Source organism: Amblyomma mixtum, chromosome 3 (genome assembly GCF_055824585.1).
Source record: "Amblyomma mixtum isolate Tamu chromosome 3, ASM5582458v1, whole genome shotgun sequence".
Lineage (NCBI taxonomy): Eukaryota > Metazoa > Arthropoda > Arachnida > Ixodida > Ixodidae > Amblyomma > Amblyomma mixtum.
Window position 1 is genome coordinate 310,292,257 of NC_143014.1, and position 23,529 is coordinate 310,315,785.

At 46.8% G+C, this 23,529-nt stretch overlaps 1 protein-coding gene across 3 annotated transcripts in view; it reads right to left on the reverse strand.

Moving 5' to 3' along the window:
- Positions 1-23,529, reverse strand: part of LOC149355575 (serine/threonine-protein phosphatase 2A activator-like) — a 39,041-nt gene that overhangs the window by 3,128 nt on the left and 12,384 nt on the right. For all 3 annotated transcript variants that reach the window (XM_089583909.1, XM_089583908.1, XM_089583907.1), the window contains 4 exons: positions 13,713-13,812; positions 7,155-7,279; positions 5,062-5,162; positions 2,315-2,422 (listed from right to left, as the gene is read on the reverse strand). In XM_089583909.1, the coding sequence (XP_089440035.1) occupies positions 2,315-2,422; positions 5,062-5,162; positions 7,155-7,279; positions 13,713-13,812 (434 nt within the window). The remainder of the gene's footprint in view (positions 1-2,314; positions 2,423-5,061; positions 5,163-7,154; positions 7,280-13,712; positions 13,813-23,529) is intronic.

Sequence of the window (23,529 nt, forward strand, 5' to 3'; positions counted from 1 at the left end):
TTTTTTTAACTTGCATATTTTGCGCTCTCTGGAGAACTACATAACCTAGGGCGGGGCGGGAGGGGGTATGCGGCTTATATTCAGAGTCAACTTTTCTTTTTTTTGGCCAGCAAGAGACGCGAGATGGGAGGTCTACTTATAGGTGGTATGCACTGGCACGCAGCCGCTGCGGTGCGCCGCCGCGCCGCCGCCGGCTGCCACGATTGAGGTGCACGTAGCAGACGAACTCCTGCTCTGCAAGCACATTTTCTTCGCGTGTCGCGTTCAGACTGCCGTTTGGAACCCGCGTGAATCGCAGATTCGGCGGGTTGTCGCTGGGCGCGATAGTTGCACGTAACTACGTCGTAAACGAACGCCACTTCGACTGAGCAGCTGTGCTTGTTGTCGCGCTGCTCGAGCCTGTCGAAGAAACGGGTGCAGGGACAAAAGTTGGTCGCTGGTTTGCTTCCCCACGATTCTGGGATATAAGCTCGGATAGCAGTCAATGACGGCAGCGCTTCTGTGAAACCGGAGAGCCGCATATGTAGTTCAGGCACATTCGCGGTGGAGAGATCGGGGACCCGGCACCACTGGACAGCTGCGGCGCGTCTGCGGTTCTCTTTGCATAACTGGAGACTGCGTATACCTAAGTAGAGCCGTTGATTTCCGAAATGCACTACATATCTGACCTTGATATAATGCTTCAGATTTTAATTTTAGGTTGACCTGCGATATTCTTGCACGAAGCACACCCTAACAAAGCGCAAGACGGCCACAAAAGTTTGCCAAAATGTTGAATGAAATGATGTGACCTCGTCTGTTCTCTTATCTTGAAATAGATTCTTGGGACATGCGCTTCGTTTTTGGGTGGAGCCGTGGCCACCCAGGCGGCATCGTTTTATCGTGGACGATGTGAAATCTGCGCTTGCGTCGGGCTGATACTGCAAGCTCGCGAGCCGGCGCGGCAACCTCGACCCTTACCAGAACGGCTCACATATTTTAGCACCGTGCGCTGTGCTGTCAGATGCTGACGAGAAAAAGAGACACGACACTGACGAAACGCAGACTTTCAAGTGTAAGCTAGCAGGTACTCTCGGGAATTTCGTCAACACGGCGAGCACAGTGCAAAAGTGAACTACCTAGTCCAGTTTGCTGCTTTGTGCATGAGCGGCCATTGTGACAATATGACTACTTTTATGCAGACGAAAGACTGCTCCTGAGCGGTAAAAAGGATTAGGGCTCCTGAGGACTCCCTTGCTTCGGCAGAGGATTCCCACACAGGACATAATTGGCGACAGGCTCGAGCAGCGCAATAACAAGCACAGCTGCTCAGTCGAAGTAGCTTTCATTTACGAAGTAGTTACGTGTGACTATCGCGCCCAGCGACTACCGGCCGAATCTGCGATGCACGCGGGTTCCAAACGGCAGTCTGAACGCGACACGCGAAGAAAACGTGCTCGCGGAGCAGGAGTAGGGTCCCTAGAAATACTACGTGCACCTCAATCATGGCAGCCGGCGGCGGCGCACCGCAGCGCCGCGGCGCGGCTGGGCGCCAGTGCATGCCACCTATAGGAGACAATTTACAGTATATATTGCGCGTTATGACCTTTGTAGAGGTTTAGGACGTGTTCTGAAAATTTTCGTGTAATCTGCGCACCCCCTTTTTTGAAGCCAGAATGAAAGAAAAAAGTGTGCAAATTGCGCAAGTAAATGCAGTATGTTGATCGCTCGTCGCTCACACTCGGCTCTGCAATGCTACCCGCCCTCTGGTAGAAAGCTCATCAACAAGCTGCCTTGTGTACTGCTGGTTTTCCTTGCATCACTCCCTTACCTTTTTTTTGCTGTGAATACAGTTTGGGCACGTCCCTGAATGAGCTCACGCATTGTGGCACATTTTATTCTGCCTATTTCTGCATGCTTGCTGCTTAAATTCCAGCTCTTAGAGCCTGCTTTTGGAGTCTGAAATGGATTTGATTTGCTTTCTAGCAATGACATGTCTCTAACTCAAGTGCAAGCCAAGCCACATGTATAGGAGGTTCTGAAGCTGCAGATGCAAAGCTCCCGGAAAACTGTGCCACACATGGTTGTACACCCGAGGTGAAAGCAAGCTGCTCAGCCATCACACACCCACAATTAATAAGGGCCTCAACTATGACACCTCCACTCGAGTTTGTGTACGCTGCATTACAGTGCAGGAAAGGATGCACTGGCCAAACGCAGACCCCATCCTGTCTACGCTTTAATATTTGCACACACCTTCCGAGCCTACCACTGTCCAGACTACACTGAACCTACGGCCGAGACAAACACAAGGTTGAACAGCTGGCACACTCACCTCAGCCTTGTACATCTTTATGAGTCCTGCATTCACCTTGGCCCAGCTGGGGACTCCGCTGATATTCCACAACTGGTTGGAGTGCTCATGGAAGGGACCAGTTTTCACCTGGGGGCAGACACAAATCCCTTCACAAGTCTGCGCCAACAGAAGCTTCAAGCACACTGAACATGTAGTACAGCTGCGCGGACAGAACAACATGAACCATGCTTTGATGGTCAACCTCTTCCGACATGTTACCTGGTCAAAATAATGAAATTCTGATGCAGGTAAGTGCTGCTTACGCGCACAAAGCCCTTTCTATTTCCACTGCTCAACGTGGGGGATGAGCTGTCCACAGTCGGAGCACCAATGAAGCATGCAACAGTTTGCCAGTGGGGTCACGTCCAGGTCTGTCATCTCCAAGTCCCATGTGTCCCCAACCTCTGCATCTTTAGTGCTGGATTTAAAGGCACTCGGCCACAGTCTTTAGCATCCTTTCATGCCCATCATGACTTGCCAACTTTTCATGCATGAGTAGGCTAGTATGCACCTTTTAAACACTACATCGCTTGTTCATGTTAACAAGTTCAACAAAATGGAATCCACTAAAATGGCACATTATCAGCTCCCTCCCTCACTGCAATATCAGGTTACAGCTACAGCCCTAAGAGCTGCCGGCTCAGTGTCAGGCAACACAGCTGAGCTCACCTTTGCCAGTGAAAAAAAAAAAGACAACTTACAGAGAACGTTCACTGACAGTGCCCAGCAGCGGTGTTTTTCCAGAATAACTTGCAGACTGGCTATACAAGTGGACAAGGCTAAAGATGAGCCATCTACACTAAACAGCACTCTTTCAAAGTGGGAACATGTACTTGGCTTGAAAAAAAAAAAAAAAAAGTGAAGCATGATCAGAATGCCACTTAGGAGGAGGATAAAGTTTGCGAAAAGAAATGGGAATGGTGTACATTTCAGCTAGCAGCCAAACACACTGGATTTAATTACGAGGTTCTGAGATAAAACAGGGTCTTATATCCCCATCCGATTTTGTGGACTACTACACGCGAACCAGTCATGTCAGTTAACGAAAAGGCTCCTGGTTGTGTGGAGAACGCACAAGCAGTGGAATACACTCCTGTAAAGTTTAAAATACTCCGGGTAGTAAAGTTCCACATTGCTGCCCAGCCCCACTTCCCAATTAAGGGGCATGAAAAAGAGGAAGCGACACACAGCACAGCCGCATCAGAAAGTTAGCAGACACACGTAATGTGGTGGCTGTAGTTGCGAGGCACTGCAATTACACTGCCCCCGTAAACACTTTGAGCATGAAAATGTGGCTTTCGGTTCACAGACAGCCTTACATTAACTGCTATGGTTCTGATGTTTGCTTCTGACCCAGCCTACTTTCCCTCAGTCGATCACAGTGAATAGACTCTTCCTTTCATTCACTCATCTGCAGCTGAAGACGACATTTCAGCCAAACACTCTCACAAAATGAGGACCTATCTGAATTACTGATGGCGACAAAATTACAGGAGGTTTGCACGAAAGATATGAGTGCAATGAACCAAATTTCCTTGCAATGTGCATGTGCTTGCAACAGACTATATGTCCCTTTGCTAGCAAAAGACACACATGGTGAAAGTGAAAAAACACCAAAATTGTACACACAGCATGGCTGACACTCCTGCTACTTGTCGGTTGAAGGCATGCAAACACGGCTGATCCTGCATACAGTGAACACGTGAGGGATTGCAAAATAGTTTGATATATTGAAAGTTCGAAACGTTAAAACATGAAAAAATATGTAAGCTCGTATGCAATCCAGAAGCATGACTACGATGCACTTAGGCTAGTGGCACATATCCTGCAGTGACACGCCGCCTGCTGGTGTACTGGCAACATGGCGCTCGCTGGGTGTCGTTAGGCCTAGCTGGCTTCGCATCAAAGCTGCAGGAATGATGCTTTGGAACCAGTCAGTCATGTTACTGGTACACTAAAAACGCCATAACATCTCATTAAAACGAAGGTACAGTTTATTTCCGCAGCGCCTTCAACATCGAAGCAGGCCACGCGAGAAGCGCCACAAGGATTTGATCGGCTAGATTGGCTTCACAGCACGACAGGTGATGTACCAAATGCCCGCTTTTCCACATGACAGCGGTGTTGTGTGGAAAATGAGCTATAGAAGGCTACTCCTAGACACAACTTGTGAAGCGGTTCTACAGCACTAGCGCTACAGGCAGGTGCCCAGGGCCATGCAACCAACCCAGCTCCATGCGCGAAAAGTGACTGCAGGAGAGCCATTAGGAGAAGTGCCACTCGCAGGGGTACGGGCCGCTGTTTTCTACTATAGTTGTGCACGAGATTTTCAAGGGGGTGTTTTGTCTGGCAGATATATAAACAATAACTTGATAAGCCTGCAATCAACTGTAGACATTTATAGGTGCAATAAAAGCGTCGTGCAGGCGCAGTTCATTACCCAAGCAAAAAAAGCACTGCTGGACATGCCGCAGCATGCAACTCCAAGCAATGCTTGTCACGATCGGGGCTTCTTTTTGTTGCTTGCAGCCTTGGGAGGAGCCTGCCGCTGACACCATTTAAGTCAAATCAATGTCAAGTAAAATACCGCCACCAGGAACAGGAAAATTTGCACCGAAAGTTTGAAAATAAAATGTACCACTACATGATTCATTTGAGAAACAGAAATGACAAATAACACTTGCCAGGCATGGCAACATGTGACATTTTCCAGCACATGGACCCACCTTGTTAATGAATTCTATGCAGCCCATGAACATGTAGTCCCGTGAGTGGGCCTCCGGAAAGCCTGGCGTTACGAAGGAATTGGGCCCAATGGACATGTGGTCTGCAAGATAAGAGCGACCATTTTTTTTATATACATATTTATTTTTAATATATTTTTATATATAGTTATATGTACATGTGCAGGCTGGTGTCGGCTACAAATGCCAACAAGGCCCGGTACTGGGGCCCATGGGTCCAGATTCGAGCGTCTGGTGGTCGGCTGGGGTGGTAACCCAGACTGCTGAGGTTCCATGGAGGAACTTGCCACTAAACTATTTCACGTGAGTGGACCTTCTGCAATATCACCTCTTGGCACCCCCTTGGGAAGCTATCAGCATCACCGAGCAGCAACAATTTCATGGACATGTTTCCAGCCTTCTGAATTTCCGCATATATGTGATTTTCATTACATGCGACCAATGCATTAAATTCACTTTTATCCCACTTTCCTGACCTCAGATACGCTAAGTTACCGCTTTTCTGCTCAAATCTGCTTTCTTAACAATGCACTTCACATTGAAAGCTAAAAAGACACTTAACAGAAAGTTGATGGGTACCAAGGGATACTTATACCGCAGTGTTTGCCACTTAAAGCACCATAAGAAAGCATTATTTGTCACATAGGCAATGTGTTCAACATGCATTGAAGCCAGCATTACTTAAGCCTACTTGACAATATTTTAGAATGACCCAACTGAAAGCAATTACCTACAAAACACCCTTGCAGTGGCCTACAAGTTAGTTCATTCTGAAATTCTTTAAAGAAAAGCCAAGCGCTGACAAGTCGCTTCGCTGTGAAGCACATGGAATTTGGTGAAAGTCTCTTTAGATTTCTGGATGTACTCAGCTGTCACATCGGTCCGCCCTCTTTTAAGAGGGCGATCTGGTTTGGAAAGGGGGGGAGCCATAAAAAGATTTAGTTTTTCGGTCATGGTGCCAGCCACCCACCACGGAGTCCAACAAGGGGATGCGACAGGAACTTGGAAAACAAGCCCTGCCCACGCCAGCTGTACACCCCAACTATAACCCAATATGACTCAACTCAGGGTAGTTGGTCACACACGGTTAACCCTCGCCGCCAGGAAAAAAGGAAAAAACCAAGAAGGGAGGAGGATACAGGAAAGTTGTAAGAAAGGAGATAGGAAAGTGAAAGATGGAGAGGAGAACAGGAAAAGGCGACTGCCAATTTCCCCCGGTCGGATCAGGCTGGAGGTGCCGTCTACAGGAAGCTGGGGCCAAAGTGGTGTGTTGCCTCCGCCGAGGGGCCTTAAGGGTCCAAACGCTTGGCATCGACTCAACCACCAGGATCCCCTTTTCCCCGGACACGGCGATGCCACGCACGGCTAAGCGCGGATGCTCGGGTCCGTGGTGACGCATTGCTCACCATCATCCCCCTGCGGGGATGTCCCTGCGGATGCTTGGGATACCCCGTGGTGTCACCACTCACCAACGTCCGCATGCTGCAGACGCCCCCCTGCGGGGACCTCATCAGATAGATTGTAGCGTATACATAGCCAATGTGCACTAATTTTGAGTTCATTTGATTTCACAGCTCTTGCCATAAATTTATATCTTGCCATGGACAGTAAACTAAAAAGTGGGTAAAGTCAAAACATCTCGCACTCACCAAATTTTGCAGTTTTTAATTTATATACTGATATCACACAGAAAAGTAAACAGCATAATAAGGTTGATTAAAAACTATGTTGCAATGTTTCACAGAGAGTTTAGATCAAGAAATTTGCTAATCTGACCGCTTCTGAGGTTCGAATAGTTTCAATATTGAAAGTGCAGAGTGAACTGAATCAGACGGCAAATACTATTCGCAAACTATCTCAAGCTTTAAATATTTGCAAGCCCCTAGAAAAAAAAAGTCATTCAAAAGAATGTGCTCAGCACTGAATGTGAAGAACGTGTATGCATGTTTTCAGCAATACTCCACAGTAGGCACTTTCACACGCAGGTTTCGCAGGGGCGCCAAGTTTATCCGTGGGTGGTCAAGAAATGAATATGATGTGTGTGTGTGTGGGGGGGGGGGGGGGGTGCCTCTTACCAATCAGCTGCCCACTGCCCCAAATGAACGGCAGGAACTGGTAGTCATCGAGGCTCCAGACACCGTGGCTCCCTGCTGGCTCCATGCGGTACTCCAGCTGCAGTAGGCGCACCAGCTGCATATACCTGTGAACAATGCGAAGCCAGCCAGTGTGTGCATTACGAGGCATTAAAAGGGGGTCACTGAAGTACTGGAGAGGCAGTGCAAAAATGTCCACGATTTGTAGCCAGTGGCCTCAACTTTGACAGCTTGGAGGGCACATGCCTTGACATGGCAAACAATCACGTGGCCTCATGTCCTTGCATACAGCACAGCACGTGGATCTTTGCTTTTCTTCGTACCTCTTCTCTGTATACATCACGTAAGCTTGCACAATGTTACATCATCCATCCAGCTCCTGTGTACTGCACCTCAATGCAGTGCCTATGAAAGATGGCCAGTTGCACAACCTTACGGCCAAAGTGAAATACATTTCGAGCATTACTTGATGATGCATGCACTGAAATATTTTCTGGCTGCATATTACTTCCTTGGCTTAGTTCATTCTGTTTCTAAATTTCACCATTACACCATCCAGATGAACATTGAGAACATGAAGCAAGTTTGTCTCATCCTGCTTAAAAACGGCCCTGGTTCAGTTTTTTTTTCACAGCTCTTTTACTTTTTCTTCTTCTCTTCAGCAATGACCGCTATTTGTGTTCTTTTTCGGACTTTTGCTTTCTCTCTGGCTCCAAAATCCTCAGAATATGCCCAGTTCATAAACCATGGGGTACAAACTTTGAAATCATGACTGTCTTTTTTTTTTCTTTCTTCTTGTTTCTTCTGAAGCGCAGCGTTACCAACTCTACGAGCATGTGCATCACACATCTTTCCATCCAGTGGAAGCGATCCACATGTGGCGCTGATACCTGGTCATGACAGATCTCTTTGCTGCACCAGTTGAAAATTGAACTACCATCTATCTGTTCAACCCCAAGTCAACTTTACAGTGCATTTAATGATGCACATGTGCACATAATGATGCGATCCAGCGCATGACTGCCTGCAACGGTAGTTCTGTCGACGGCTCAAACTCTACCTGTGCAACCTGTAGTCTATTTTAACAAAACTTCAGTTTGGGCTAGATGGTGCATAGCTATAAATGAAATGAAATTTAAGCGCACACGGTGATAAGACGGCACGTGAATTATTGGAAGCATTTCACATCAGGAAGAGGGGGCATGACTGTGTGAGTGACACATCAGTTAATCTTTTGCAGGCGGAATACAGATACCTTGAGCACGCATTGTGATATGACGATCTGTTTCTTTACTGCGCATGTCTCGTTTTATGTATGTATTTTCGCTCTCTTACCTGCGAATAAATCAGATGAAGTTAGCGCTTGTCCTGTGTGTATCTCCTCTTGTGTGCGTTTTTCGTGTGCGCTTAAATTTCATTTCATTTATAACCTGTAGTCGTCAGTGCAAATGGCTCTCATATGGCCCACTTCTCCGCTTGTTTCGCTGATGAAGGCATTACAGAACCAATTGTATGTTCATTTCAGCATGAGCCTATTGTGCTAGGGCCAACCTGTAACAAAATTAGGCTTTTCTGTGATCAGCAGAGACCAGTTGGGAAGTGCCTTTTGCTGCACTGTCAGTGTGGAGCACATTAGGCCTAGCAACACCGAGCAAGCGGTGCGGACCCTGCAGACCACACATCACTGCGGGAAGCGCATCACCAGCACAGATGCCCTCTAGTTCCGTACTAGTGCCGCAGATGGAACGTCATGATTATGTTGTTTCCTTAAGGACGCGAACGTCTAATACAGGAACTGCTGCCTAAATGGCAGAGTGACAGCAGTTCTACATGTCTCAACAGAAAGGCACATCACTGGCATGCTCGTGTTGCGTGTCATGAAACATCTTCGACAAGTCCAAGGAGCCATATTTCTGGAGCATTTTGCAATCGTTTCCGAGGCGCATGCGACACATACGTAGCATGCAGTGACAGCAGCACACACACATGCCCCACCTAAGCCGCCTCGTCGACGTCAAAATGCCTCCTGACAGCACGGTCGCAGTGGTGATTCTCTCAGAATGAAAACAGGAGCACTTTAAACATGTGGGAAAAAGAAATATAACTAAATTTTGCAGCCATATCGGCGGTCGCATTTATTAAACGAATGTGTCCAATATGCAAGATTTCTGATTATATGATGGCCAGATTTTACAACTGTTTTGTGTGGCCCCCTCAAGAGTTTTATAATCAAGGTTCTATACTGTACTTTTTGCTATATATTATTAAAATCATCTACTGGCTGATTGTGTTTCCGCCAGAAAATACAGAGCATTTCTTCACAAACTTCATGTTTTCCTAAACACTGTCGTCTAACTATAGTGTCAAATATTTTTGCATAGAAGTTTTTATATGCAGTGTGGGGGTTTGGGCTATTATATTATTGCTATCATTTACGCAAGTTTTATTTAAACTTGTGAAGACCATTCAACCAAAGGTGCGCGCTGAGCTGTTGTCGTGACATTGTGGCCAACTGCCTTGCAACTGCCGAGGCCGCCAGCAGGTGCAGGGCAGTTCATTGCGATGTTGTGACAAGAGATCAAAGCCACTGGTTCGAGGGTCTCCTTTGAAAGGCATTTCCCGCTTTGCTCATACGCAGAAGTGACCACCTACCAGTTCTCACCAAGGACCATGCATATGCACAACTTTGGCTAAGTATAAGCAGACTTGCAAGCTTGTTAAGTTAAGTTTAGTTTAGTTTATGGGGTTTAACGTCCCAAAGCGACTCAGGCTATGAGGGACGGCGTAGTGGAGGGCTCCGGAAATTTCGACCACCTGGGGTTCTTTAACGTGCACTGACATCGCACAGCACACGGGCCTCTAGAATTTCTCCTCCAAAGAAATTCTAGCCGCCGCGGCCGGGATCGAACCCGCGTCTTTCGGGACAGCAGCCGAGCACCGTAACCGCTGAGCCACCGCGGCGGCTGCTTGTTAAGTTAAGCTTTGCTGCATCTGGCTTCAGGGCATATGGCATAGGTAAGAGCAAGCATGATTGAGGAATGTGGCACGCAATACAAATCCTTTTACTACGACCATCCCTAAAGAAAAGAGAGGGGTCCCGTGTTTGAAGGGGAGAAGGTCAGGCAGCGCTATCTACCCCTCGCCAGCATGCTCATCTTTTCTTCTATCCCATGGGAGCACTTTCTTAAAGGGGCTTTGAAAGGGCCTCTCAATAAAGGTACAGTATTCCTGGGGAGTTACAGAAATTTTTCGATTCGTTTTGTAGTAGCAGTAGAGTTACATCTAGTCAAACTTTGAATTTCAGCGTCTTTGCGCAATTACCTCTCCTTTCATCACTTTTTGCACGCTCAAAGGTCAGCGCTCCTCCATCGGCCCCAACACTGACAAGCGCAGGAATTCCCTGGGGGGGGGGGGGGGGGGGCTTCCCGACTCGCTGAAGCAACGCTGCTGGCTGGCCGCAGCCGGTGGCTGTGCAACGCCTGAAGGAATCTAACCAACACCCATCTCTGTACAGAAATACGCACAGGAGCGTGCCACGGAGGAGGGTGCGAGCATGAAAAAGTCACTGGAAAGGACTCGCCAACTTTCGTGCGTGATTATGAGTTCTCTACTGTGTGTAGAAGCGTGTTATTTGGCATGGTGTTCATGACGACAGAATGTAGTGATTTAGCGAGTTTATGTACTCTCCTCAGAAGGTGTTTCAGAGCCCCTTTAAGGGGGGGATGTGGCTTTGATATCCCTAAAAAAATGGAATAAACATTGACTTCTTGATATCTGTTTAATCCGCTTGTATTTTGCTTTTTTTTTTATGGTCTCCCAAAGTTTCACTGCTGAAATCGACTCGGAAGTACTCTAAAAAGAACTTTTGTGCACCGTGGTGGCTGTGCACTGTGGATGAACACTTTAATGTGCATTTTTTCCGTTACGGTTTTCTGCCCAGACACTCACCTTGCGGAGCAGATTTCTTCCAGACTGTTTTAACCATTTTGACCCCGCTTGCTTTGCTTTGCTGCGTTCCTAGTACCACAGTGCACGTCAAGGCATTTTTCCTTTTCAAAATTGTATATTTTAGATTTCTTGTATGAAATTTTCTTCTCATTCTAGATATGTAAACTAGATATGTAAACTGCATCGCAAAAAACTCGAAACCAAAATTTGCGCTTTGCAGAAAAAAAAATTGTAAGAATATCTTGACTTGTAGCATGCCAGCAGGAATGCAGTGAATGTTGAAGCAGCCTTCTGCTACACTTTCTTAACTCTGTAGCCCTTTCACAAGATTCAGAGGAAAAATACATACTAGAAAACAATTTTCTGCAGAGCTATAACAGTGAAATTGTGCGAGAGTGGTCATAAAATTATTTCTGATACATTCAAAAAATTTCACGCAAATACATCAATACAAAAAATTTTGCAGAAAGCCACGTCCCCCCCTTAAAAGGGTTAGCCTCAAGGCAGTGACATCAAAGTGTACACCAGCGCGGTACGGTGTACATGTGATGGATTCTCTCTTTCGTCTCGCTGTTGCTTTCATGTCACCCGTGCCCTTTTCATGTTCCCTGTGCAAGAAGTGAAAGCCACCAGATGCTCATGTATGTCTGCAGTAAGAGGCCACAACCGTGCAGCACATCCTCGCACGTGACTTTGTGCACCTGCATGTTTACTCTAGCCAATCCCTGTCTCTGCAGATGTTCACACTCCCCTGTCTGAGGACGTGTGTCACAACCTTAAAGGGACACCGAGGACAAATTAAAGTTGGCCTGTATCGATAGGTTATCGCATCTGCACCCCAAAGACACTGCTTGCGCTGAAAACAGCTAGCTTTCATAAGCTAGAAAAGGTGAAAACAATGAAATATACCACTGCCGGCCCTTCTTGAAAGCAAATAAGTGGTACCGTGCGTCAGCAGCCAGCGGAGGGACCGAGTGGGTGTATGCCGGCAGAGGAGCGCCGGCATTTCAGCACACAAAAAGTGACGAGAGGAGAGAGAGAAAGGCACGAAGACGGGTGAATTCAAATTTTGACTACCCATAACTCGGCTTTCACAAAACGAATTAAAAAAAATTCTTGATGGAGGATATTTGTGAAGCGGCGTGCTTTTAACATCCTAGGCTAGGCATACCGCAGCTTTATTGGGAGCCCCTTTAGTGGGCATTGTGATATCTGCGCCATACGCATACAAGAAATGGCAGTAAATGCTTAATACCATTATTTAATATGATTATGCACGTCACGATGAAGATGACTCATCAGTGCCGTCTAACTGTAATATTAAAATTGCCATGCAACAAATGCCCTCATTGTTGGCTGACAAGTCTAAAAAAAAAGCAGCCATAAACTCAAGTGACTGAAGCACACAGGCCGAGAGAGTGGCGCCATCTGCTATGAAAATGTAGTGCAGCCGCCTTATACGACTGAAAATGAAAATCATGAATAAAACACTAGCCACTTGATAGGATGTTACTATAGCAAAGTTGCACGCTTTTCTGCACGAGGACTAAGGACAGGCAAATGAATTTTGGTGAACATAGTAGGCCGCGAATGGCAGCAAGGCTGACGCCAATAAATATGTGCATGTGGCACCACACGGATGACACACAACTTCGAACATTAAAGGTGCACTGAAGAGGATTCTGAACTTGTCTTTTTGCCGCGGGAACTCTATCTACACGTTCCAAGCATTCTTAGAAACTGCGACTTATTGCCCTCTGTGGCCGATTTCCTTAATTAAATCGAATTAACGTCCGGCTCCCACCTTTATTTTTTTAATTCTGCCTCGTACGGTGGGCGGAGTCGACCAACGCGTGAAATGCCTTTCAGCCAGCTCCGTGGAGGCTTTGCTTTCCCTTTATTTTGTTTTTTAGGTTTCCATGAATAAATAGTTTCACTCGCAGATAATATAGCCGCAAAATAAGCCCGCAGAAATAAAAATACGCGCGGACTATTTGCTACTACGGACTACTACGTATTACTCCGCCGATGGCAGAGCGGCAAGCCGCCACGGGACTGGGTGAAAGGCACTCCACGCGTTGGTCGACTCCGCCCACCGTACGAGGCAGAATTAAAAAAAAAGGGCGGGAGCCGGACGTTAATTCGATTTAATTTGGGAAATCGGCCACACAGGGCACTAAGTCGCAGTTTCTAAGAATGCTCGGAACGTGTAGATCGAGTTCCCGCGGCAAAAAGACAAGTTCAGATTCCTTTTCAGTGCACCTTTAAGGATTTAATGGCATTAAATTTATCTGTGTGGCACGGGCATGACAGTCGCACCATCTTCATTTGTACTAGAAAAGTTCATTTATAAATGAACTCGATCACGCTTTAATTTTCACAACACCTTTGCAAAGTGTCTTTTTATGTTGTTTTGTTATTATGCCTATAAGGCCACAAATGACATTAAACAAACACACAACAATTACAAAAGACGACTGGTGTAACTTGAATTGTGACATGTAGCCATCACGTTGCATGCCCCCAAACCAAAAAGACAAAGACGAAAGATGCAAAAACTGTCCTGAAAAGGCACGCAGCCAGACTACTCACCTCTCAAAGACACGCAAGACGACAGCTGGAGCATCAGCCTCAGTCCAAGCACCCACCTTGAACAGGCAACACAGGAACATGGCAAAGCTCATCTCGTGACCTGCACAAACACGGGACACATTCACTGGATGCCCCACTCTAGTTTGCTACTGGCTTAAGGATGGTGGTCAGGCACAAGGATCAAGAATGCCTGACCAGCACCCAGGCTTAAGGCCCATGCTTGTCTTGGGGAAACTGAAAGCGCAGCAGGGCATTTGCTCTCATTTCCTAGTTTTATTCATGCTCAGAAATAGGTCCCACCACTGTTCTGCAGCTGACACAGTACTGTCCTCTATCTTGACTTAAATATTAAACAGAAAAGCACTACAAGAACTACAAACTTTTTGTAAAGGGCACTGTCTGTCACCAGGCTATGCTGGTGACATTGCATGTTGAATTCTTTGCTGGTGTTTCTTTATTAAATTGTCTGTAGAGACAGGTTAGAGAAGATAGGTGGGATTCTTGACAACATAAAATGAACAAGGGTCAGGAAGGCAGCCTCAGTTCGCCAGCCAACGCTTCGACAAGCAGGCTTGTTTTCGTCTAGGCCCGACAGGTCAGGTACAGTTCCCACAAAACAAGCCAAAAAACGCACACCAGTGCATTTGTTCTCCCAGCATGGGCCCACTTAGCACCCATTCCCACTGCCAAAGGAGCTTTACGGAGCCCTATTTTTAGAATGCAACCTCGTGCTGACTGCACAGAGGCACTCCCAGGGAATCGGTTCCCAGGACTGAACCACTTTCATCAGACAGGAATGAACATGAGGCAACGTATGTTCACTACACTAGACAGAAAAGCTGCATGGTATAGTTATGAAAAAAATTACGAAGGCACTTGTCTTACCGAATGACAGTAACTGTCATTTGCAACTGGCTGCTGCATATATTGCAAGATGTACCTCAGCACTAGCTTCCCCACAAACCATGCTGTCAGCCAGTTACAACAAAAAATTCAGGGTGCACTTTAGCTCTCTAAAGTGCTGCAAGGCGAAAGCATTCCCTGGTGCACTGTTTGGCATTGACTGCGAGACTGTTTGTGCTGTACTAGTGCTTTATTTGACTACACACTTTGACTACACATTACAACTACACACTTTGACTGCCAACTTTGACTGCTTCTTAAGCATTATTCTCAGTTGCATTTGCTTTGTCCCCCCCTTATGTAATGCCTCAACAGAGGCCTTTAAGGGTAAAATAAATGATGATGATGATGATGATGATAAGCACAACTCTCTCTCTGCTTCGATGAGTTCGGTTGTACCCATGGCTCTATTCGCAAGTAATGAGGTACTTAATGTGGTCGCCCACGGGCACCTTACACCTCCTGTCGGAGCGGACGACAACTATTTTATTAGTTGTCGTGTGCTTCAAAAGGGGGCGTCAAACATCCGTGGGTGACCTCATTACTTCGAATACGCGCACTCTGGCGTCATAGCCATTTCGGCCAACCGAAAAGCGTGACCCTCTCCTGACAACCTTCTGTCGACAACGATGAGGCAGTAAAGGCTTTCACCTTAAAAAGCTGAGCACTGTGTTGAGAAACATCCACAGAAATACCTCTACACAGATTCTGAGCAAATGAAATGTCATGAAAAGCGTTTCAAATTTTGTCTTCTGATCTCAGCTGCCTTTTATGCCTTCAACCATTTATCCCAGCTCCGCATGGAGTGCAGAGGAAGATGTGGTGAATTTGCCGCTATGAAAGAAATGGACAAGACCTCTCTGTGTATAAGCAGCAGTCCAGTTTAAATTTCAATTCATGTCACTACTGTAGATACTCGATAATGTAATCACAGCTAACACAAATTTCTGGTTGATATTGTCACGTTGTAGTGACGGCAGTCCAGCGGTCAGGGAGACACCAGAAAGACTTGCAAACGAAGCTCTTTATTTGGGCTGACTTGCGCCCGCAAAAGAACTGAATCACTCGGCGGCGGCGTAAGCAACAAACGTGCTCGTCGGTCGTCGAACTACGAATGTCCGCTGCTCGCGGCATCGCTCAATTTAAAGCCGGCAAGGAAACTTCCAGATAGCAGGACAAGATCATCTACAGTAATCTGGAAAAACCTAGATGCAGCCTTTCATGGCTGCGCTCAATCGAGATTAGACTGGTCGCTTCTCGCGTCACGAAGAAAAATGATAACAGCCCTTTCCTGCAGCCTTGAGCGTGAACGAACAAACACTACAATGATACGTGGCAATATGAATATGCGAAATTCCCTGGCCAGCAAAGTGAATTGTGTACACAATGTACAAAATTTCGGATGTTCCAAACGTTCGAGTTGCAACTGAATCCTCAAGCTCTAAATGCTGCCTATACACCGTTGATGTTGCAACTGCTGGTTGTGTAGTACACACCGAAAGCAGTGAGCGGCAGTGAGTGGCAGCACGCGGCCCGTACATCACTGACGTCGCAATTGCCAGCCACGCTGCACACGCCCCCCCCCAAGTAGTGAGCTGTGGTCACACGGCCGTAAATAAATCCTCTGAGCTGTAAACAAATCTGTGTGAATGCATTTCCCACGCTTCTGCATACAAATTTCATTCGCTTTCGATGAAACGAAATTTCAGATACGAATATTTCATGCTACTCTGTGAGATTCATATGATCAAGATTCTACTGTATTCAAATTCGATATTCCACTTTTTTTTGGCACTCCTCAATTCGAGCTGAAATTTCATAATTTGAGCAACCCAAGTTATTATATCATGCAAATTGGTACCCAAGGTTACGTAAAGTTTGTGCACCAACAACAGAATGGCAGGATAAAAGGAAAAGGCCCAGTACAGCACTGCAAAGGGCACAGTGTGACGACAAAAAACAGCCAAGTCAAGAGGAACGACAATGATCAGCAAGAAGCCGACTGTGGAGCAGTATAGCTAAGGTCCCTTATTTCTAGAGATTATGCAAAAAAATTTCAGACTTGAGCATTTTTTCAAGGAACTGTGTATTATCAACTATACTCTTGTTTTGACGTTATGGTTGTTGCAGGAATCAGTACGAATGACAGAACGATGGAAATGTGATTAGTTTTATTATCTGAGCCCTTTTGAAAGCTAGAATCTGGTAACAAACGAAGTTCTGCTGACGCGATGACATACTTGCTCCCCTGTACGCTCAAGCAAGCTAGCACGCCAAGTCCGGTGGGTCTGGTGAAGTGTTGGAGGCTCTTCCGTGGGAAGAGTCACAATACTCGTGTTTTTCGAAAGGAATACTAACAGCAATGGCAAAATATGCTTCTGGTAAGGAATAATGCTCCATTCTGAGGGCTCTCTGTTGTTGTGGTACCGTCTAGGAATGAAAGAGAGTGGCAGGTGGGTGCCAGACTTTTGTAGGCCTCCATCCCATTTGCAGACAGGCACACAACAACAGCAGGTGAGGGGGTTTGTGAAGCAGGGCAGAGAGAGGTACTTCAGTTGCTGGGGGCATTATGTCAAACAGGTGCCAGTCTCCCTGATGCTGAACTGCGACAGTCGTGTTCGATTTCAATGAGGGTACCCTTTTGCCAAAAGTAACCAGGCAATGGGGCTTGCTTCTTAGCCACGTATAGCAGAGCACTTATGGCACCCCTTGACTAGAGATGTGAAGGCCTGAAAAAAAAAACACTGCAATTTTGGGGGGGAAAAAACGGGGTTTTTTTTTTTTTTTTTTCAGACGAGAAAAAATGGAAAGAAACATCGAAAATTTCACACTGCAATTTCAAGGTCTTATGATTGCTTGCTTTCAGTTTAGCTTTTTGTTTTTGCTTTGAAAACCATTACAGCGTGCATCGTTGAACAATTAGAGAGCAGTCGTCATCGCCGGTGCCAGGTAGTGCTTTTAAAACGTTTATGCTGCGAGTACGTGGGTTGAAGGCCAGGTCACATACAAGATCCAGGCTTGACTTAAAAACACACTAATACTTGAACTCACGGCTGAAGTAGAACAAAATGGCTGCAAATTCTACAGCGCGACACACACGGCATAAATAACATAGGCTGCTGTGCACGAGAGAGAGAGAGAGAGACTCTTTAATGAAGAGCAGAGAATTTAGCCGGCGTTTGAAAATCGCTGGCATGCTACTCTGCGTAGGGAGGAAAATTTGGGAGATAAAGACAGAAGGAGAGCAGTGTGGAAGAGGTAAAAAAAAAAACGAAGATAAAATGCGGCCATGAAAGCGGTTTTAGCCAAATACAAGCCTAGCTACTTGGCGACAGAGATTGGGTAGGACGGCTACGCAGTAACACCTGAAATTCTGGTAACACTAATCGAGATCAAGCGTGATGGACTCGCATTGCCATCTAATGAAATGTAGGCGCAACCAAGTGGAACCATTAAAGGTGCACTGAAGAGGAGTCTGAACTTGTCTTTTTGCCGCGGGAACTCGATCTACACGTTCCTAGCATTCTTAGAAACTGCGACTTATTGCCCTGTATGGCCGATTTCCCAAATTAAATCGAATTAACGGCCGGCTCCCGCCCTTTCTTTTGAATTCTGCCTCGTACGGTGGGCGGAGCCGACCAACGCGTGGAGTGCCTTTCACCCAGTCCCGTGGCGGCTTGCCGCTCTGCCATCGGCGGAGTAATACGTAGTAGTCCGTAGTAGCAAATAGTCCGCGCGTATTTTTATTTCTGCGGGCTTATTTTGCGGCTATATTATCTGCGAATGAAACTATTTATTCATGGAAACCTAAAAAACAAAATAAAGCGAAAGCAAAGCCTCCACGGAGCTGGCTGAAAGGAACTTCACGCGTTGGTCGACTCCGCCCATCGTACGAGGCAGAATTAAAAAAAAAAAGGGCGGGAGCCGGACGTTAATTCGATTTAATTAGGGAAATCGGCCATACAGGGCAATAAGTTGCAGTTTCTAAGAATGCTAGGAACGTGTAGATCGAGTTCCCGCGGCAAAAAGACAAGTTCAGAATCCTCTTCCGTGCACCTTTAACTACTATGGCCTGTAGCATCTACAGTGGACAGGGCTGCAGAGTGCTGCCATCTGTACTCTGACAAAACAAACGCAAGAACAATTCCGAATGCCACACGTTTGACAAGGCATCTGCTGGCGTGTAAGAAATGCCCGCTGGACATCAAGGAAATTTGCAGCAAAGAAACGAACGCCAAACATCCTGATGGTGTGTCAACTCAGTCATCAATTGAAACAAGTGAGTCAGAACTCTGCAAACACGATGAAGACCAGCCATTGCCAAAAAAATCAAGAGTATTGCGCCTTTTGTAGACCGCATCACTCCAGAGCAGCAAAGCCAAATCGACACTGCCTGGACTCGAGCGATCTACTCAAGCAATGTGCCTCTCCCTGTGACTGAGAATGAACATTGGAGAGCAGCGTTTAGGATGTTTCGACCATTGTATTCTCTGCCTTCTCGACACCTTCTGAGTGGACCTCTGCTGGACTCGGAGTACACGCGAGTAAAGCAACGCGTCGAGGAAACCGCGAGAAACGCTTCGTGTCTGACACTTTTGACAGATGGACGGACGAACATTCGTGGCGAGGCAGTCATGAATTTCGTCGTGGCAACGCCAAAGCCATTCTTCTACTAAGCTGTTGAAACAGGCCAAAATCGCCACACTGCGGTGTATGTTGAGATCTGCAAGTGATTGAATCGCTGGGAAGCGATAAAGTAGGGGCGCTAGTCACAGACAATGCCAGCAACATGCAAGCAGCCTGCAGTATTATTGCAAGCAAATATGAGCATAGTATCACATGCATTGGATGTGCGGCTCACGGCCTGAACTTTCTTTTGAATGATTTGATGAAACTAAAGATATTGGAGGATGTCCATCATACGGCAGGGCAAGTTATAAAGTATGTGAAGCATACCCACATGGTTTCTGCGACGTTGCAGGAGAAACAAGAGTCAATAGATGGTAAAGGGAGATCCGAAACTCTAAAGCTTCCGAGCAAAACACGGTTGGGAGGCATGGCTCTGTCACTTCAAAGCCTCCTGAGAAACAAGGAAGCCCTTTAGCAGACCGTGATATTAAGTGACCTCAAAGTAAATAATTCCATGCGAGGAGCTGTTTTGGATGAAGACGGTTTCTGGAAGTCCGTGCAAAGCTGCCTGCTCCTTATTAAACCAATTGCGTCAGCCATAACCTCACTAGAGTCGGACAATGCTCTGCTTTCCGACGTTCCAGTGAGATTAGAACTGAACTTGCAGCAAACCTGGCGACCTCAGTGTTGACAAGCGAGGAACAGATTCGAGCGAAAGAAATCATCAACAGGCGCGAAAAGCTTTGTTTGCAACTAGTCCACATTGCTGCTAATTTGCTGGATGCAAGATACAGAGGAAAACACCTGGACGATGCGCAGATTGCAGACAGCTTTATGTGGATCTCTCTGCAAGCAGGGCACCTTTCACTAGACATCGGTAAATTGATTTCCAACGTAGCAGGGTACAGGACATCCGCAGGAATTTGGTCCAGGACAGGGATCTCGGACTCAGTGAAGCATGTGGCCCCACCTACCTGATGGCAAGGCTTTTGCACCAACCAGCCGCTAACTCCTCTGGCTTGCCCACTGCTGCAGATACCACCATCATCCGCCAGCTGCGAACGAAACTGGTCACGTTTCGGAAATGTCCGTACAAGGATTCGCAACAGGCTTTCAGGTGAACGCGTTCGAAAGCTTGTGTGGACCTAGCTGTGGACACAACTTCAATCCATGCTGCTGCGCGTAGTGCCGCATCCAGCGGCAGTGACTCTGAGTCCGATATGGAGTGACTTATAGATCAGTTTTCATGTTCCCTTTCTCGGCGCAATAGAACAAGAAGTTTGTTCCAAAAATATGATATTTATATCTCCATATTCGCCTGAAGTGCAAATCATTATTTATCTTCTCTGTGCAAGAGAACAAGAAGTTCATTTCACAATATGACATCTGTAACTGCATATTTGACTGAAGTTTGGAGCATTATTATTGATTGTTGTGCTGTTGCAAATAAATCTGTTTTTCTCACGTTCTGCAAAATTTCCAATTTTCCATGAAAAAACCCCTGAAAAAACAGTTTTTTTCATGCCACTCAAAATTTCTTGAAATTTTACATCTCTATCCTTGACTTCTGAATCTGTGCAAGGTAAGGAACCCTTGTCCTCACCTTTCCGGACTTTCTGGCTTTCAGCGGTGTCGTAAGGACTTTATGACATGCTCTACCAACTCGCCCAGCAAGCCACTCTGCTTTACTACATGGTTGAGAAGCAAACCTCATTGCCTAGTTACTTTTAGGAAAGATGATACATATGAAATATGCAAGGCATGGTTCAAAAATAAATATATGTGCTATGTTTACCATGGAGTATTGCAGATTTTTTTCTTATGAGTTCGCAGAATCTTACTGCAGAACAGCTGGGGCTAGAGGAGAAAGCAGTCCTGATAGCAAAAAGGCTGTCTGCTACGCATGAGCCACGCTTTAAGACTACACACCCTCTAATAAATCTATACCGTGTTTACTCGCGTAATGAACCCACCCTCTACTGTTGTTGTTGAGAATTTACTTTTTTCTTTAAAGCGTTTCAGCGCATTCCTCAGTTTCACGCCGTCCACAGCACAGACCTTGACAGTGCGCCAACAACATCATGACATGTTAATCTTTTGACCAAGAGCTGATTCCTTCGGGGGAAGGGGGGTGCGCTCAGTGAACTTAGCAGAGTGCTAAGACACTCTGCGCCCTTGATGAGAGCGCTGGTGGCAGTGGCTGCGTCAGCACCCGGCTGCACCAGTGTATGCTTAGAAAGTCAGCGAGCACTCGAGTATAGGAGGGTAGCGTAGCAATTGAAACCAGAGTGCTACAAAACGTCCTCTGCGCTGATATGCTATGGAGGAAGCAGGACCTTCAGATCCCCCAAGCAATTTCACGAGCTGGAGATCAGGAGTGAAAATGCCTAACCTCTCTCACATTTGCATTATGTATTCATAACCGTCCTGCGAGTTTTTTTAACCTCGCGTAAAAAATTCGCAAATGACCTTCAGGGCCGGTGTTCGGCACGTTTGCTCTATCTCCCCGCAGTTACCGTATAAACGCGTGTAAGGGCCGCACCCGTGTATGGGCCGCACCCCGTTTTCCCGAAGGAAATCTTTAAAAAAAAATAAATCCGTGTAAGGGCCGCACCCGAACTTTCCATGACCCAGGCGGGAATAGCCTTCTAGTAAATGCACGCGCCGTGGCCTCCACGATCGGCTCCGGCTGTGGACAACGGTGCGCTCGATCGCGGAGCGCTTGATCGCGGAGGCCAAGCACGCGCACAAGAGCTTCCAAAAACCGTCCATGGATGGCGCCCGAGGCCGCAGCCATCAGCATCGGCAATTTTTTCTCCCCCGCGCCTTCCCGTTATCTTTCCTTCCTCCATGCGTTATCTACATCGGCATCAGTATCGCCAGCTCCAGCCTTTTATGGCATGTTAGCGCGTTCACCGTAGTTGTGGCTTTCGCGTGCTGCCGCCGGGTAATGCAGTTTTAGCACGATGGGCAAGCACCTTATCAGTTACACGGCTGGGAGTTAGCTCTCGAATGCGGCAAGCGTGCGGCGGACAGGGAATTCGACGTGGCCGAGAAGTGCGTCCGATGATAGTGCAATCAAAAGGGTGCATTGAGGAAAACAAGCTGCAAAAAGCGTGCTTTCCAAGGCGAGCCGTGTGAGTTTCCTGAACTGGAAGAAGAGCTGCTCTGCTATGTGATGGAAATGCGGAACAACGGCTGCGCGTTGACAGCGGACATGCTGCGCGGCTTCTTTGGGATGAGCGTGCACCAGAGCACAGCACCAGCTCAGAGTAGAAATACTCCGTGAGTGACGACTGAACGTAGAATAAATGCCGCTCATTCCCTGATTGGTGTGTTTTTGCTTTAAGAATTTTTTTTTTTTCGTACGTCGCATGTATGGGCTGCACCCCGAAAATTGGCCCCCGAATCTGGAAAAAAAAGTGCGGCCCTTACACGCGTTTATACGGTAACTGGCACTGCCAGCTATTACAAACTATGCTACACAACACCGACGACACGAACATGGCTGACCGTGTGTTTTTGTTGGTGATGAATGGACAAATGGACAGACGGCCAAGCCGGCGGACAGGCGGATGTATGATATGAAATTTCGACTCTAGCAAAAAAATTACCCCGAAACTTTTTTTCCTTGTGTAATGAACCCTCCCCTCAAATCGATGTCAGCTTTTCCGGAAAAGAAGTGGGTTCGTTACATGAGTAAATACAGTATTTGCTGTTCTTTGAAGAACAGCCTTTCGCATATCCAGGGTAGCAGCCACGACACACACTAACGTGCCTATGCAAGCACACCTTTTCCTGCTGTTGTCCTCTGTTGGGATTTGGGCAGTGGCTCTGACACGGCCATAAAAGAAACTTGGCGTGCACCACTGCAATGCAGCAAGCATTATTTCCCCCTACGCTTCTACCTCGCAATGGTGGATGTGCTCATGTCATGCAGAAAAAACACCATGCAGGTGGTCAGCCTTGCAGGAGTACATTGTGCTGTGCCCTGTCTGCATTCCACAAACTTTAGGATACATCAAAAGAATGCCACATGACAGTGGGATGTGTCCATGGCTCATATGCAAATGGGACGCATCGCAGTGAGGTGTCAATTACCAAATGCACTTCAAGTGAAGGCAGCACATGTACAGGCTGTTTCACACTTAAAGGAAAACTGGGAGTGCGTGACCGCCGCGGTTTGCAGAGCACTGACCGCTGACGGCGCATGCGCAACAAGCACAGCCAGTTGCTCTTTCGCCGCATACGCCTGGTACCACCCATTTTCGCCGGCTCTCGGCAG